The sequence below is a fragment of the Scophthalmus maximus genome, chromosome 16, assembly GCF_022379125.1.
Source record: "Scophthalmus maximus strain ysfricsl-2021 chromosome 16, ASM2237912v1, whole genome shotgun sequence".
Lineage (NCBI taxonomy): Eukaryota > Metazoa > Chordata > Actinopteri > Pleuronectiformes > Scophthalmidae > Scophthalmus > Scophthalmus maximus.
This window is the reverse complement of record NC_061530.1, coordinates 2353571-2372840: the sequence shown is the minus strand read 5'-3', so window position 1 is coordinate 2372840 and position 19270 is coordinate 2353571. Positions and strand designations below refer to the sequence as shown.

The window sequence follows — 19270 nt, the reverse complement described above, 5'->3', positions numbered from 1 at the left end:
TTCTACCACCAAACTGCTGTTTTCTCATTAAAATACGTCCGTTTTGACAGTATCATAGTTCTTGACCTATTGTGTCAAAACCAGCGTTTTCTCATTTAGTTACATCAGTTTTGACAAAGTATCATAGTTTTCAACGAATTATGTAAAAACCTGCGTTTTCCAAGCGAAATGCATCTGTGTTGACACAGTATCATAGTTTTCAACTTCTTTTGTCAAAACAAGCGTTTTCTCATTAAAAATACGTCAGTTTTGACACGGTATCAGTTGGTTCAACTCATTGGGCACCAAACTGCTGTTTTCTCATTGAAATACGTCAGTTTTGACAGAGTATCATAGCTTTGAACTTATGTCAAAACCAGCGTTTTCTTTTTGAAATACGTCAGTTTTGACACAGTATCAGATGGTTGAACTCATTTTGGCACCAAAAAGCTGTTTTCTTATTGAAATACGTCAGTTTTGACAAAGTATCATAGCTTTGAACTTATTATGTCAAAACCAGCGTTTTCTTTTTGAAATACGTCAGTTTAGACACAGTATCATAGTTTTGAACTTATTGTGTCAAAACCAGAGTTTTCTCATTGAAATACCTCAGTTTCAACACAGTATCATAGTTTTGAACTTATTGTGTCAGAACCAGCGTTTTCTCATTGAAATACGTTAGTTTGACACAGTATCAGTTGGTTCAACTCATTGTGGCACCAAACCAGCGTTTCCTCAATGAAATACGTCAATTGTGACCTAATATCGGTAAGTTTAACTAATTTTTGCACCAAACAACAGTTTTTTTCAGCGAAATACATCAGTTTTGACACAGTACCATAGTTTTTAATGTATTATGTCAAAACCAACGTTTTCTAAGCGAAATGCGTCAGTTTTGACACATCATCATCGTTTATCCTATTGTGTCAATACCAGCGTTTTCTCAATGAAATACGTCAGTTTTGACACAGTATCATATTTTTGATCCTATTGAAATACGTCAGTTTTGACACAGTATCATAGTTTTGAACGTATTATGTCAAAACCAGCGTTTTCTCAATGAAATACATCAGGTTTGACACAATATCTGTGTATTTAACTCATTTAGGCACACAACAGCTGTTTTCTCAGCAAAATATATGTGTGACACAGTATCAGAATTTTTTAAGCTATGTGTCAAAACCAGCGTTTTATCAGCGAAATACTTGAGTTTTGACACAATTTCAGTGTTTAACTCATTCTGGCACCAAACAGCTTTTTTCCTAGCAAAATACGTCAGTTTTGACACAGTATCATAGTTTTTAACGTTTTGTGTCAAAACAAATGTTTTCTCAGCGAAAGACGACAGTTTTGACACACTATCATAGCTTTAACGTATTGTGTCAAAACCAGTGTTTTCCCAGCGAAATATGTCAGTTTGATGTGGGACTGCACAGCATTTTTATTCCTTTTCCCACGTCCCTCAAACTGAGACCATGTCCCGCATTTTGATTAGCAGACGCTTCTCACAGACGCTTGTCTAAATTCGGCTTGTACCCAATGGCTGTAGAGAAAGCAGGGAAAGCTATCATTCAGGGGACCGTGTATTGATGTCAATCAAATCGCACACACGTAACATGCCCACTTGAAGCTCAGGTTAGCGCCTCACGTCACCGTCTTTGCAGCCACAACAAACACTGGGAAAGTCATTACAACTGGGTTAAGCCAGTGGAAGGGGACTCTCAAAGAGTTTTTTTGCCTTTTATGCCAAATTAGTTTTTTAGTTACTCACAGAGGAGAGTATGATGTGAAGCGACACAGTTGCATGTGAAGCGCACAAGAAACGTGTCGCTCAAAAAGAGATGTCCCAATCTATGGATGCATTCCTATTGAAACCCAGAGATGATTGTCAGACAGATAAGGTAATAGCAGCTGAAATAACTACCGTTTAACACACTATGCAGCACTCCCAATCATACAGGTCAGCAGACTGTGGTAGTAAGCTAGCGCCGGTCATGTTTCCAGAATCGGATTTTGCACAAAAAGAAAAGTCCTGTAGTCGTAAGAAAGCAGCGGCCATAGTTACTGATGTGCTTGCACCTGCCTCCATGGAGACTTGTTTGAGAGAGTTAAATACACCAATAGCTCAACTCTAAAGTGACAAAACAGCACACACACCATTTCTTGCAGTGGCTTCAGATGCCTCAAATCATGGCAGTACAAAACTTTTTCCATTGTCTGTTAGATATTGGACACCAGATTTGGGTTTGTAAAGCAACATCCTTGACTTTTATGAGGACAGTGATGAGTCATCTGCTGCAATACATCGCAAGATAACTAACAAGTTGAGAGAAAATGGACTGCAACTGGATTTGATTTCAGCATACCCCTCCCGCTTGCCACGCGTGTAATTTTCAGAGGCCCTCTGGGTCTCTATCAAAAGCTATTTCTTCTCACTGGGAGAAGATCAATGCCCAAAGTCACTGTGGCAGCTATTTAAAAAGGATCAGGATGGTGATGGGCAACCCTTTGAGCTATATGTCTACCTGTCGTTCCTCGATAATGTGTTGAAGATCTTCCATGATGTTGTGCTGCTGTTGGAAGATGATGTGCCAGTCTGTGAGCTTGCATGACATTATGTCCACTCTCAAGACAAAACTCCAACAGTGACAGATGGATTCCTTCTTTGGAATGGAAACGAGTGCTCTACTTCAACAGTTTCCACAGCCAAAGCCAGCAGCAATCAAACATGATCTTTCCAACTTCTACGCGGCTGCAATCAACTACCTTGAAAAGTGGTATGACTTCTCAGACAACTACTACAAGAAGAATGTTGCAAGCTTGGCCCTGAAGAGCAAGTTCACATTCCAACATCTCTGTGATGCAGTGGAGGTCCTCCAGATAAAGGAGAAACTTGACTTGGATGAACTGTATGAAGAATACTGTGTAACCTTGCCATGCCAGGATGAAATTGTGGCAAGAAGCACTCCTGTTATTGAGAAGTGGTCAACATTGCTCCAAGGCACAAGTACACCAAATATGTCTGCTGTTGCATCCTTTCTCTGTAGCATCCCTGTTACTAATGCATATGTAGAGAGAGTGTTTTCCCTCATGACAATGGCGTGGACTGACCAACGGAACCGGTGCTCTGTGGACCTTATCAAGTGTGAAATGCAAGTCAAGAGCAACTTTGCATACAGTTGTAACTGAATGCACTGAAGGAGAAGGCCTTATTGGACTGCATGTTCAAACAAAAAAATATAGAGTCAAAAGGAACGTCTAAGGATATCTGAACTTTGTTCAGAATGTAGATTAGAATATTCTGGGCCTCCTGTTTTGTTTTAGAGGTTGGTGCTGTTCTTGTATTTCAGCTAGGTGCTCTCCATGGGGCTGAAAGTGCCCCATGGAGCACTTGGGCCTGCTTGCAGTTGTTGCATTGATGGACAAAACTGAAAAGACTTATTTGAATTTAATTTTGTTGTTACCTCCTGGTCGATATTGATTCGTATTAATACATTTTAATTATATCTAAATTTGTTGTGTCTAATTTCTATTGAAATTCAGTGATTTGATCAGGAGGATTAAAAGGAGTAAAGTGAATGATGCCTTGGTTCAGTAGATTTTGATACTACAAAAGTCTGAATAAATGTATGATGTTTCAAAGGCGCAACATTTGACTATCATCTTTGTTAATGTGTCCCACATTGTCCCACACAAAAATATGATTTGCCCCACATTTGGTTTGTTGGGATCTGGTCACATTTCATCATATTTCAGGGATTTTATATATATATTTTTGTGTGAGGCATGCTGTATGAATGCTGATTCTTTTTTTCTTTAACAAAATGACTTGTCTAACGACCTTGGTGCAGTGATCTGTGCTGTTGCCTCCCAGCTAGAAGACTGTTGGTTTGAGTCCTGGTCGATATCACTATCGATGTTTTTTTTTCTCTTTTCTTCGTATTTCTTTCTTTCTTTACTTGGATGGTATACAGGTGTGCATGGGTGTGACCTCTAATTTGCAGTACTTTACCAGCCAAAAACTCACTGAGATCAGTCATTTAGCTTGTCCTCCTCATGAAGGTACAGACCTTGTTTGCATGTTCAATTTTATAAACTTATGTGGGTAGGTGTCTATGATCTGGTACAAATTCTGGTGAAATGTTTGTAAAAGATCAGTCATTTTGCCTGTCCTCATGTGTGCAGTGTGTAGTGTGGGTGAACTGGAGCTGCTGCCTACCACTTGAGACGGCTGAGAATTTCTGGGGAGCAGCATGATCCAGAGCAGTAGCTGGATCAGAGTCACCCAGCCCTGAACCGGTGAACAGCAACAGTGCAGCAGTCCTTGCTGTGACCATTTGGCTTCGCCACACACAGGGAAAGAAGCTTGGCACACCCCACCACAAGTACCCCATTTCCCTCTTTCTAATTGACTCTCCGGCCCTTTTAATTAATTGACTCTCCCCCAGCTTCAGCCTTGTTTTTAGCTCCATTTTATGATTAGAAACTACATAATAAAGATATATTTTTTGTACAACATCAATTGTGGTCTTTTGCCAATCTCTTCTGTCATGTTACATGTCAGACACAGACTAGGCAAGGCAATTAATGAATAAAACTTTAAATTTGCACTTACCAGTGTTTGTCGTGTTGGAATCCTGTTCCTGTTCCATCAGTTGTGATGGAAAAATTGATGCAGTTGAATCAGAAAGACGGAGACTGTAGATGTCTTAAGCAGAAGTATTTACTACAGGAGCTCAATATTGAGGGGATTTCTGGTTCGTACAAAGATTAAAAAGTGTCAGTGCATGATGTCCCAAAAACCCTCTCGTTCCCAGTCAGCATGGTGTATTTAACTCTCAGAATCATGTCGTCATTAAACAGATGGAATGGTTCCTTAGAATGAGAATGTTTATACTATCTATGACATCCAGAGACAGTGACCTGACCTGCCAAAGATAAGATGACTTTCACAGTGCACCAAGCACAGTCTCTTACACAGGAGAGGTGAAAATTCTATGACAGTGGGTAAAGGGGGAAGGGGATTTGGGGGTAAAAGAGGGTAAAGGGGGGAGTTGGGAAGGGGTAAAAAAGGGTAAAGGGGGTGGGAGTGTGGAGTTGGGCATTAAAGGAAAAGGGGGTTTAGTTGTTTCTCTTATCATTCTTTCCTCTCTCTCTCCTTCATTGCTTTCCTCTCTTTTTTCTCCTTCGGATGTGTTGCACTTGTTTGTAGGGATTAAGAGATTGATTTCCTCCACCTCCTCACTTGGGTCTGTGAGTCCAGCTGCATGGTGTGCCACCTCTCTTCAGCAACTCTGAGCTGAAGAAGAAGCTCCTATTCTTTCTTGGAGTTAGCCTACTGCTCACTCCTGAGTCTCGCCTGCAGAGCCATGACTCTGTCCTGCCACACTGTGTCACTGTGGAGGATCTGAGCTTCAAGCTTCCTGAGGATCTGAGCTTCAAGCCTCCTGCTTCCGAAAACGTGCATTTAAATTACCAATTACCAATTCTTTGCTTCAATGTTCAGGGTCATGTTCTCCATCTCTGTCTGTTGTCCAACTCATCTCTGGCACATAAAACACTACATACCATGTCGTCCAACAATTAATTTTTTTCCTCCTTCCAGCTTCTGGTCGGTCTGGCCAGCTGCTCTCTCAAATCAGCGTTGGCTGCTGCCAGCCGCTGATTCTCCCCCTTGGAGCTCTGGAGGGCTCGGTGCAGACTTGACATCATGTATGGTGGTTGTATAGCTTTAAAACAAGTCTTCAAATCAATTTTTTCTATTCGTTCAGATACTTAAACAGTTACACAATTTACATGATACCAAACACATTTTCATCCATCAATACAATTTAATTCAATTTTATTTGTATAGCACCAAATCACAACATACATTATCCCAACGCACTTTACATAGTAAGGTACCTTACAATGTTTCAGAGAAAACCAAGTTCCCACAATGAGCAAGCATGGCGACCCTTTTAACAGGAAGAAATTCCTAGCAGAACCAGACTTAGTTGTGGGTGGCCATCTTCCAACCGGTCGCGGCAGAGTGTAAGAGTGAAAGGTGAAAAATAAGGGAGAGAGGAGAGGTGGGCAAAATGTATATGATTGATTCTTATAATGACAATATAATAATACTTTCACTTATAGATGCAATGACTTCAAAATCTCAGTTGTACATTGATCTAATAAACAAAAAAGTTTTAGTTTTAATTTTAGAAAGTAAAATTAATTTAAAATTTTAAATTTTATCTCTTTTTAATTGGAAATTTGACTGATAAGCATTACTGTACACGGTCCCTTGCCTTCTACCAAGTTTATTTAGATATTGTCCATTTGCATTGTGTTGAGGAAATGTTTGTCGTGACTAGTCTAGTTGAAGTTTGGTTGCCCTTTGTCCTAAATTTACTGAGACAGAGCATTTTTATGGAGACAACCATTATGTCTGCAAGATAACAACACGTGATTCTATGAGTTAAATACATCACTCTGACTGGGTTAGAGGTTTTTGCGATGGCAATGACCACTTGTTGATCTGTGTAACAAACCAGAAATCAATAAATACCTCTGCTTAAAACAGCCACAATCTCCTTGTTCCTGATTCAGCATCAACTTAATCAATTTTCCATTACACCTTGTATGTCACCAAATGTCTTATTTTCATATATGTATATACATTTCGTTTTTTACCTTTGAATTTCTATACTTTTACATTTGTATGTTTCTTTATTTGTATAGTGCTGTCTAGTGCCATTGCAATTTCATTGACTGTGTACAATGACAATAAAGAATGTGGAATATATTGAAAACATGACAGAACAATCACCAGGATAAATAGAAAACAACTTTTATTTGTCATCAATATTTGAACCATTAATGTACAAGGGAGCATCAGCAATATTATCTCAGACTTTGTATTGCTTCTGAAATGGATCAACATCACATTTCACTACTTTGACAAACACCTTGACGTACAAAGACTACCTTCGCTCCATCCACAAGAAAAATGAGCAGACATAAAACTGACAATGTACTCCACTACCTTTTCCTCATAAATATTCAATGGCATGGTCATGATGCAGCTAAAAAAGGTTTTGTGACAGACTCCAGATAAATCTTTTTTTTAAATAGCAATAATGCCTCATTATGCAACAGATAAATATGGAGAGATGTTTGATTTATCCGCGTCTCAAAAGTGCAAACTATTGTAACGTGTGTCGCCCTTACAAACGCAACAGACACTTGTAGCTGATCCCTTCATGGTCCCACAGGCACTTGAGATTTTGTCTAACTTTGTGACACCAAACAGGCACAAGATCACAGTGACAGTCAGGCTGAGATTAGACAGTTCTGCAGGAAAAGTAGTGTTTCAAATACACTTTTGAGAGTAACAGATGATTGAACAATTTAACCATAACCATTCCATGTCACACTTATAAATCTTGAGAAATAATTACATATATAGTATATATCCTTTTTTTTCTTCAAAAAGCCCTCTTTCTTGTAAATGCATGAAGATTTAGATTGTCTACACAGCTTGCATGGAAATTTGGTCGACAAAGTTCATGAATGAATAAAATTGTTTAAACCATTAGCCAATGCCACACTCCTCCATTTCAAAAAATAAGAAAAAAATTATAAAATAAGGAATGTCATACTATGAAAAAGGTGTTAATTAGACAAAACATGATAAACAACAACAACAATACAGTTAGAAGATTTGAGATGACTGAACTGCAGCTTATTGTTCTGATCACAAAACTATTTACACAAGCCACAATTTGGCACTTCTGACATTTGACGAATAAACCAATAATTACAGTGATTCTCATAAACTTACAAAACCAAGTGAGACCTCAAAACAAACTCTACATCAGAACATTAGAGGCCTAAACATGTGCGTGGAGAAATTTAGAGAAAAATATTGTTATGCCACTGTATTTTCTTTCTATTACAAAAATATGTTATGATGAGAATGATGTCATGGCATTAGTGTAATGAGAAATTGCTTTTTCATATACTTTTGATATTTTTGGTATATCATCATCACAGTCATGCAAGATCTCCCTAATTCACTACAGGTACAGAAATTTACTTTAAAGCCCAACTAAACTGCTGCATTTGAGTGCAGACAAATGTTTAAGAAGGACAGGCTTATAATCAATGAAAGATAGTTATTTAAGAAGCAAACAAGCAACACTGATACTAATGAATGAATTTAAGGAAATAAAATGTTAACATAAAATAAAGTCATTTTTCAGATACTTTGGTGTCTTAAAAAAGTGCTACGAGGGTTCAGGATACGGGTAAAGTGATCAGCTGTCAACAGTAAGACAAAATGAGGAAAAAAAAACTCCTCTCAGTATACTGTTTAGTTCCTTCATAAGGCGCTTGGTGAGTCTAAAACACAAAAAAGCAATAAACTAGATAAGCAAAAACTATAGCATGACAATATAAAGGAATGTATACCACATATCCTCCTCATATTCAATGTGAATGAGAGCAACCTTTCAGGGCTAAAAATTGCAAAACTATACTGTTATCACATTCAATTATAAGATTCAGATCAGATCGTTTGATTTGGATCCCCCCCCCCACGAAATACATGTTTGAAAAAGTACATCATGAGTGAACACACCAATGAATGTGCTGTTAATCATCAAAAAAAGCCTCTCACAATCTGATAAAAACTACGTCAATAGTGACAAGTTTGAGCCAAGTAACAACCAAACACACCTCTGATGTACTGACATACTGTGTGTTGATGTCTTGATGGTAAAGAGTTTCTCTGTGAGGGTTTCAAGTTGGAGGCACTCCATTGCTGCATCCTAGATGTCAGTGGTTGTGATTGACAAATTTGGGTGTTAACTAAAAGGAGTTAAATGGTTATATGCAGGCTTGCAGCTTGCTTGTAGGGTTACACAGGCATGTGCATCTCAGAGTACTCATCGTGACACTCACGCTCATCAAACTTTGGCTCTGCGTCATCTGCATCCAACTAGATGAGGGAGAGAGACATCAGAATTATATTATTGAACATACTCCATCTTCAGTTTTCCCCCCCAATTTCACCTTTACAAAATACACTGTAAAAAGTACACATTTTACTCACTCAAAATTCCAGTGATTATGAATATATTATGTTAAATTTTGTAATGTGTGATTTGGTGTAGTTTCTTGTCAATTCTCTATATCTTTCTAATATTTAGTCTACTGAAGCAATTTCCTACATTTCAAAAAGCCTTAAGAATTAGCTCATCATGTTAGCTGCATTAGAAATACCTGATTGACACCAGAATGTGCACAGTTAAACATAACTACAGTATATAGGAAGTAAATTACAAACTTTTCACAGTGCTTGATTTTTTTTGTTGGACGTTGATGATTTCTTTAAAACTCTTATCAACAAAACTACTGTGAAACAATCTGGCATCACAGCTAAACAAACAAAAAATATGGAAAATCGCATCATGTTTTGGAGAGAGAGAAATTATGATCAAAGTAAGCATGTAAGCATTGATGTTATATTCCTCAGATGCATGCTGCAAACTGGTTTAAATACTAGAAATCTGTCCCAATCTTCTTTGAAAATTCATGTGTATATTATACATGAGCGTATTCGTGACTGTTCTGTTTTTGCATCGTGTGAATAAATCTGCCAGTCATCAGTTCCAGGGAATGATTTTTGGATAATTTCATGAATCACTATCTAATAATACTTTTGTCTTGTGTAACCACAGTGCTAAAATTACAGCACATTGGTGCAGCTGGGGCAGGGGTGAGGATGTATTAGGTAGCATATTGCGCACCCCTGTGGTTAACTTACACATGCCATCTCTCTGACAGTGAAGATGCGGCGCAGTACAAACATCTTGACTGGAACGGTGAGTATGAGGACGAAGGGGAAAGCTAAAGACGCTTGTGTCGACATAACAGCCCATAGAACCGCCAAACACACCATCTGGATGCAGGTGAACAGATGCATGCGCAGTGTACGGACCTGCAGGAAACAGAGATCATTTATAAAAACTAAAACCAGCATCCAAGCCACCAGATAAAAATAATTCATGCAGGGGTCTAAAAACAAATAACTTCACACCAAAACCATGTCTTACTATAAGTCTTATATAACTTGTAGTCCTCAGAGATAGATCTTTTTTAAATCCTGCAGATGGTGCTTGGTTGTTGTTGCAAGGAAAAAAATATGTGAAGGCTGATAATATAAATTAACTAAGAAAAGAAAACAGGTGTAATTTAATCAGCACTTTACTATTCAACCATTAAATGAGTATAATCATTTTATAATTATCAATAATTAATAATACAAATTATATAATAATATAATCTATAACATTTAATGTAAAAACACATCTGATCAGCCTGAAAATGCAAAATCACCATGTGCACCTCACCTTCCGTACGTAGGTGTGGTCAGGGTGGTACTTTGGTGGCATAAGTAGCAGCATCATTCGCTCTGTTAACTGGATGCCATTGAGAGACATCACACCCATGTAGAGGAAGATACCAAACAGCACAGCCAGGGGGATCTGACGCAACAGGTCACCTATTACAATGGATAAGCCTGGAGAGATAGGAAAGGAAGGTAAAAAACAAAATGAGCATAAAATGCAAGAGAATGCCATTTCAAAGGAGGTTAAAGGTTAAAAATGCAAAAAGGAGACTGGTTGTAAAGAAAAGAGCAGTAATGAGATTTCAGTGTCTGCCACTCACCAACCATGATGGCCACCAGGAACCCAGTGACCCTCTGCTCCTTCACCTCCTGGATGCGAGGCTTGTCTCCGGGGGCAACGGCCTTGCTCATAACAGTGAGGGCGTTGACGTGGGTCACTGAGCGGACGGTGGCAGCGGCCATCCATGGCAGGCCAAACAGAGCCGAGCTTCCGCCAAGCACCACGATCAGCAGCAGGTCCAGATGGAACCCAGAGCCCTTCACCAGCATCCGATCTTTCTTACTCACTATCAGGCTGCAGGAAACGGGGGGGGGATCATTTTATACTTTTCGTTTATGACATAATTGGTTATTACATTAATTATTGCATTATAACAAGTACTGCTAAAAAAACTGAAAATTACAATCTGTGTAATTAAGTTTTGGTGTTTTGGAGTGGTGGTGGTAAAAATAACGTATTTGGGACAATCTTCACTAATGAGAATTAGAAGACAACTAAAAATCCAATTTTAAAGTCCATTACATTAAGTTTAAGGTTGTAAAGTTTGACTCTTAAAATGTCACATTATGACACACTGCAATAATGTGTTGTTCTGATGACATATTCCAGTTTCACGTGACTGTAGGGTTACTCACGTGGTGATCTGTGTCTCCATGAAGATGAGGATGAAAACCAGCAGAGCGGGCAAACAGCATGCAAACATCATCCAGATGGGGAATTTCCCATCTGTACCCAGAGGTTTGATGATCCAGTCACGTTTGTCGGGACTCGTCACAGAGAAACCTCTGGGAACACTCAGTTTCTAGAAAGAGGATGAAAAGATGTCTGTATTGTGAATCTTTGGTATTAATGCAAAATTGAAGTCAAAGGTTACATTTTGACAAAGATTCAGTGGCTGTATTTAAGACTTACTTGTGTGTACGTGTCATCTATGCAGTAATCTATCAGGACCATGATGAGGATGGCGATTGGCACCCCAAAATCTCCAATAATCCTGCGTAACTAAACACCACAAGATGGGACAGTTTGAGCAGAAGTAGCTTTAAGTATTATACCAAAAAAAGTAAGAAGGGTTCACAAATCTGTACCACGGGCGACTGCACTAAATTAGCAACAGCTTACATTATATATAATGATTTTACCTCCAGAACCACAGCCGCCCTAAATGGTGCAATGATAACTTCTTTGACCTTAATGTAACAAAAACTAAAGAGCTAATCATTGATTTCAGAAAAAGTAGTGTCCAACTTAAAGCTAGCATCATGAAGATGTAGGAAGTAGGAACACTGTTTGACTCGCAACCTAAATTTGATGCAAACACAGGTTATTGCCAAGCGGGGTCAACACATAATGCACTTTTTTGGTGTGTGTGAGAACATTTTATGTAACTTTTATAAATCTTTCATTGAAAGCCCAGTAACATTCTCATTCATATGCTGGTTCAATAGTTGTCTTTGATAGAAAAAATGTCTGAATGACAGTATAAGTCTGCTCATTCGAGTCTGGCAAAAAGTCTTGTGCTGTCCCTGGAAGAATGGAGTGGTCCAGAAAGCAAATGGATTTATTAGTCTATCTGTTAATGAACTTTGAAGTAGGCCTGGGCGATATGGAAAAAAATCTTATTACAATTATTTTTTTCAAATTGGTCAATATATATCATCATATAAATCCAATCACTATTTCTGTCAAGCTTGAAGGTTCCTTTTTACTTCTAAGTGAGATGTAAATGTTAATGGACTGTATTTATATAGCGCTTTTCTTGTCATATAGACCATTCAGAGCACTTTACAGGAAAGTCACATTAACACACATTCACACAGCGCCGCTATTCACCCCGCTTTTTTTCTATCATTCATACACATTCATACACTGCCGAAGAGTCGCCAGAGGCAATTTAGTTTTAAGTGTTTTGCCCAAGGACACATCGGCATGTGGACTGGCGGAAGCTGGGATCTAACCCAGCGACTCTATCTTCTGAGCCACAGCCGAGTGAAGATATCATAAGGTTAATTTAGGTTTAAATATTATTTTCTGTCAGAATTTGAACACGACAAATAGTACTGTAGAACATTATACAACGTATTTCAATAAATAAAATGGATATATATAATGAACTAAAATCTTAATTCTGAACAGTCGGAAGCTTCAAGTGTTACAGGAGAACAAACTTAATTTGTTGGTCATTTCCAAATTGAATGTTAATTCTAAATTGCCCAAACATTCACACGTGAGCAGCTGTCTTCTGCTACGCTGTGTGCATCAACATACTGCGGTCAAGCCAGCCGTCATTCGTTGTTCCGTTGTTAACCCAGCTGGTCCCAAATTTGCGCTCATATTCTGATCTTTATGGTAGACTTGTTATTGGAAGGCTCAGAGTAGGCTGAAATGAGCAACTTCAGCGCTCAGGTTTCTCACACACCAATGACAAGTGTTGCAGCATGAGAAATTTACCTGAAAAGAGGCAATTTGTATTGTTGCAGAACACACTCTTTTTTTTTTCTTCAAATTCAGTCGGATTTAACAGACCCAGCGTTATCAAAAATAAGCGACTATTTACAGTTTTAAAAATAAGATGTCCCTTCCTTTGAACAAAATTCAGCAAATCACACTAATTTTGATGAGGAATAAAAAACATTTTATCCATAAGTAGTCCTGGACACAGATACTGTTGTACTGATTACTTCTAAGACTACTACCACAAATACTATCAAGTACATTTACTCTGTACTTTTGGAGTAATCCACTGTCAAAGTCCCTTCCTTTGAAATAAATTTAGAAAATTCAACTAAGTTTGAGGAATAAAAAACATTTCTTCCATAAGTAGTCCTGGATACTGATACAGTTGGACTTCTGACACTACTAGCACAAATGTTATGAAGTACTTTTACTGTGTACTTTTGTGGTAATCCAATGTCAAAGTCCCTTCCTTTGAACGAAATTCTTTAAATTATTTCTTGTTTGATGAGGAATAAAAACTATTTCTTCCATAAGACCCACACACTGATACTGTTGGACTTGGTACTTCTTAGACTACTAGCAGAAATACTATGGAGTACTTCTATAGTATACTTTAGGAGTAAAGTATAAAAAACTAAAAACTTAACATTATGCTGAGATTGATCAGTGTTACTGTATTTTTTTAGCTGACCTATCCAGTATGACATGTGTCTGTGTGTGCCTCTGTGTGTGTGACACTACATTATTTTCAATCCATCTATCATATATTTTATCATTTTGTATGACTGAATCCAAATTATATATTTACTACAACAGCAACACCGGATTACTCCTAAAGTATACTATAGAAGTACTCCATAGTATTTCTGCTAGTAGTCTAAGAAGTACCAATTCCAGCAATATATGTGGGTCTACTAATGGAAGAAATAGTTTTTATTCCTCATCAAAGATGGAAGAATTTGCTGAATTTTGTAGGTAAAAGTACCTCATAGTATTTGTGCTAGTAGTCTAAGTGGTATTTAGTCCAACTGTATCAGTATCCAGGACTATTTATGGGGGATTTTTTTTTTATTCCTCTTGAAAATTTGTCTTATTTTTTTGAATTTTGTTCAAAGGAAGGGACATCTTATTTTTAAAACTGAAAGTAGTCGCTTTTTTGTTAACGCTGGGTCTGTTAAATCTGACTGAATTTGAAAAATCGTGTGTGTTCTGCGACAGTGCAGATTGCATCTGATGCTGCAACACTTGTCTTTGGTGTGGGAGAAACCTGAGCAATTTCAGCAACGCTCTGAGCCGTTTCAATATCAGGTCTCCCGTAAATATCAGAATACGTGCCCACTGCAAATTTGGGGCGGCTGGTTTGACCATAGAATGGTGTCAAAACATGGCGTTGCGGTAACTCTGTTTCAACCACGTGATAGGTTTGGCGCAGAGCTATTCTCATTATGAATGGCTGATCGTGTTTTTTGTGAAAACATGGATGGAATGATTTCTATCGACCTTGTCTTTTATTCATAGCAAGAAAAAGTTATTTCGCGATAATTATCTTTATCTTTTTATCACCCAGTCTTAATTTCAGGGGAATTGTCATTAATGCCCTAAGGCCGGAGGATATATATTCCCCCACGAGAAACAAAGAGCTACAAAAGCTTTCCTTCTGCAATCAGCATACTACATATATAGTGTTAGTGATCATTCAAATGTAAGCTTCTTTATACTCATGTAGACTGTTTTTTCAGTGTTGTTTTTATCACCTGGCTCCTCATTTAAGCCTGCATTTACAGGGCCTCCTGAATGAGCGTGTGTTCGCTGCTTCTGTTAATCTGTTGCCCTTGTCCCTGGCATGTTGACGTCTGAATGCTGCTACTAGTCTGTGTTCTCTATTCATTATTCCTTATTGATGATTTTTATTTAAACAAATTTTCTAGGCTGTGGAAATGAATTGCCCCTTAATAAAGTCTTAATAAACCTGATTCTAAAAACATACATGTATCCTTGATGTATGATGATCGGATGGTAAATAAATATGGAGGCTGGTGTAGTTTTCTCTGGACCCCTGCCTAACTTGAACAGGGATGACATGTATAGCCGCACGTCATCATTAAACCGCTGGTTGTCGAGGTGGTGTCCAGATAACAATGAGAGCTTCATAGGCAACTGGCGCACCTTTTGGAGAATTCCTGGTCTGATGTGGAAAGACGGCATAAATCCTACTTTGGATGGTGCAGCTCTACTTTCTAGAAACCTGACTCAGTTAGCTAGACGGTCAAAACCGTGACAGTCCAGAGTTGGGACCAGGAAGCAGAGCTGCAGTCTTACACGCTTCTCTGCGCTTATATTAGAGCAGTACCCCTCCAAAACCCCATAGAAACTGTGGCTGCCCCCCAACCACTTCAACAATTTAAACCAAAAGTAAATAATAGAGGTGTGATTCATACAAACCTTATAAAGATCAACACAAATCCTATAAATTAACATAAAAATTTAAAAATATTATGTGGATCATTAAATATTAGGTCACTTCCATCAAAATCTTTGTTAGTGAATGATCTCATAACTGATCATAACATTGATTCATTCAATATGACTAAAACCTGGTTACAGCCAGAAGAAAGTTGGTTTAAATGAATCAACTACTCCCTCTTATAATAATACTCCTCGGACCACAGGCCGAGGAGGAGGGGTAGCAGCAATTTCCAATCAGACTTATTGCTCAACCCTTGACATAAACATAGTTTTAACTCCTTTGAAAGCCTAACATTTAGCCTCATACACTCAAGCTAGAAATCTAAAAAAAACCCTGTTATTCTAGTTGTATCATCCATCTGGCCCCTACTCAAATTTTTATCTGAATTTTCCGACTTTTTACCTGAGTTAGTGCTTGGCACAGATAAAGGCATTATAGTGGGTGATTTCAACATTTATGTAGATGTTGCCAACGAAAGCCTTAGTTCTGCTTTTATTTCACTAATAGACACAATTGATTTTATTCAACATGTGAATAAACTCACTCACTGTTTTAATCACACCCTCGACATATGGCATAGAAATTGAAAATCTAATAATAGAATAGCAGAAGTAATTAAAATGAATATATTTCAAACTAGCCTTTTTCATGTCTGCAATCCTCCTTAGGTTTCCAGAACAGTGGTTTAAAGAAATGAAAACATTATTTAGCAATTTTTGTGAGGAGATGGTAAAACCAGAAAAAGCCCTAAAAAAACTCACCATCCCCCGAATGAAGGGAGGTTTAGGGGTTCCCGATGTGTATTGATATTATCTTTCTTTCAACGGCAGGTACCCACTGTCATGGGCATACACAGAACTATCTGAGAAGGGAAGTTGGAAGTGGCCAGAACAAAATCTCATAGCTGAGAGTAGTAAATATATCTCTCTAGCACCTCTCTGGTATCACCCTAAATGTAAAAAAAATATTAACAACCCATTGATCCTCCATTCACGTAAGATAGCCAAAGAGCTACACAACCGTTTGAATATCTCTGGTTTATCCCTTCCCTCAAATCCAATCTGGAAGAATGCTTTATTTACTGTTTGAAGGAAATTTTCATCAACAAGGTGTGGCAGGAAAATAATATTCTACTTTGAGCCACTGATGGAAAAATTGTGGATTTTGATGAACTGAAAAGGCAATACAAACTAAAAAAATTCAGATTTTTTTCAATATATACAGTTTAAGATTATGTTAAAGAACTATATATCTAAGGGCATTAGCCTGAGTAATGAAGATGCTGTTGATAAAAGATTAAGAGAGGCACTCAATGTTTAAATTTCTATCTGATACCTCTCTCAACTCTTTCACAAATATTAAGCTACAGTGGGGAAAAGACCTAGAGGTATCTCTCACCACAGAACAATGGAGAAAGATCTTAATGTGCTCCAACTATTTATCAAACTGTGTGAGGTATGAAGTTATACAGCTAAAAATCCTATTTAGATCATATTTAACTCCACAAAGATTAAGGAAAATGCATCATGTTGGCATGGATGTGGCGAAACAGGCACTTTAATGCATCAGCTGTGGCATTGCCCAGCAGTGAAAAGATTTTTGGTTGAAGTTGTACATTTCTTAAATTTTGTATTATGTGTAAATATCCCAATATGCCCTATAGTGTGCTTATTGGGCGGTCAGGTAGATAGAGTTGGCTCTAAAGCATTACAGCGACTGATTGGACTGGCATGTTTGTCTGTGAAGAGGAGTATACTTATCCACTGGAAAGTGAGGAAGCCCAACTTTTTTAGACTGGACAACTGGCTCAAAGAGTATTTGGACTTGGTTTCAATGGAGCAGGCAGCCACGATTCTACAGAGGTTGAACAATGGACTTGAAGGCCACCAGTCTCTAATCAGAACATTAATGACTTCACCACATTCTGATTAACAATGATAGCACTCAGGATGGCCTAAAATATTGTTAATCCAAGCTGATGATCTTGGTTGAATATTTAAATGAAGTGATTTGTTTTTTTTCTTTTGTTGGTTGAAAATATTGTAAGCAATGGTAAATAGCTCCCCCATTCTTTTTAAAAAATTTTATAGATTTGTTGTGTTTTGTTGTTCATATCATTTATGATGAATTTGTAATATCCTCTCCAAAATCCTCTGTCAGACCAATTTTTTAATCACATTTGAATTCTCAATTATGAACTACACAGAATTTGGGAAAAAAGTAATCTAACAGCAGGTGTCTAGTAAATTCAAGAAAAAAATTCCATCTTTATTTACTCCACTGCCATGTGTCGGTACAGTGCAGGATAGTGCTGCCCTTCTGAAAAGAAGACAGTTAAACAGAGGAGGATAGCTCCATGGGACAATGCATAATCATATGCTTTAAAACAGACATCACGTAGGTTAGAAAGGAAGTGGCGTTCCACTAATCTAGATCATTCCCAACTAGACTGTAAAAATAGTTTATTTCCATATAAGAAACCCATTCAAAATGCCAAAACCAAATATTATTCTTCACTAATTGAGGAAAATAAAAACAACCCCAGGTTCAGCACTGAAGCCAGGCTGACAGAGAGTAGCTCTATTGAAGAGTCTATTCCTCCAACTATTAGTAGTAATGATTTCATGACATTCTTTACTAATAAGATTATGACCATCAGAGAAAAATATTAATCCCACTAATAGCACAGATACACTGTCCAACACAGTAGCCTCAGAACCAACAGTATGGCCTAATTTATTTTCCCCCTTATAGATATGGCTGAGCTGACTTCACTGGTCACTTCATCAAAGCCATCAACCCTTCTTTTAGATCCTATTCCATCAAGGCTGTTTAAGGATGTATTACCTTTAATCAACAGTTCCATATTAGATCAGATCAATGTATCTCTATTAACAGGCTACGTACCAAAGGCCTTTAAGGTAGCAGTAGTCAAACATCTGCTTAAAATGCCGACTCTACACCCAATCAGCTTAGCTAACGATTGACCCATATCAACCTCCCCTTAATTTCTAAAATCCTCAAAAAATCTGCTGCTAACAAATTATGTGACTATTTGCACAGGAATAGTTTGCTTGAAGATTTTAAGTCAGGGTTTAGAAAACATCATAGTACAAAAACAGCACTGCTGAAGGTTACCATCAACCTTCTCATGGCCTCAGATAGTGGACATGTTTCTATTCTCGTCCTATTAGATCTCACATTCTATTACAGAGACTTGAACACATTATTGGGATTAAATGAACAGCACTAGAATGGTTTGAGTCTTACTTATCAGATAGATTTCAGTTTGTTAACGTTAACAACAAATCTTCCATTCAAACAAAAGTTAGTAATGGAGTTCCACAAGGTTCTGTGCTGGGACCAATTCTTTTCACTTTAAATGCTTCCTTTAGGCAATATTATAAGAAAGCACCATATACATTTCCATTGTTATGCAGATGATACCCAGCTGTATCTAGAAAAATACAGCTGGGTAAATCTATAAAGCCAGATGAAACAGATCAGGTAGACAAACTTCAGGATTGTCTTTCAGACATAAAGGCCTGGATGACCTCAGAGAAACATTATCTGAGCATATAGTTACCTTGGATGGCATAAAGTTGCCCTCTAGCTCTACTGTGAGGAACCTTGGAGCTATTTTTGACTATTTATGTCCTTTGACTCACACATAAAACAAGTCTTTAGGACAGCC

The 19270-nt window shown here is 37.8% G+C and overlaps 1 protein-coding gene across 9 annotated transcripts in view; it reads right to left on the bottom strand.

Annotated features, from left to right (window-relative positions):
* Positions 1–6792: 6792 nt before the first annotated feature.
* The window catches only part of slc4a2b (solute carrier family 4 member 2b), a 51847-nt gene continuing 39369 nt past the window's right edge, over positions 6793–19270 (bottom strand). For all 9 annotated transcript variants that reach the window (XM_035612090.2, XM_035612091.2, XM_035612089.2 and 6 more), the window contains 6 exons: positions 11565–11654; positions 11288–11454; positions 10693–10946; positions 10374–10543; positions 9788–9961; positions 6793–8959 (listed from right to left, as the gene is read on the bottom strand). In XM_035612090.2, the coding sequence (XP_035467983.1) occupies positions 8879–8959; positions 9788–9961; positions 10374–10543; positions 10693–10946; positions 11288–11454; positions 11565–11654 (936 nt within the window). In that variant the 3' untranslated portion in view covers positions 6793–8878. The remainder of the gene's footprint in view (positions 8960–9787; positions 9962–10373; positions 10544–10692; positions 10947–11287; positions 11455–11564; positions 11655–19270) is intronic.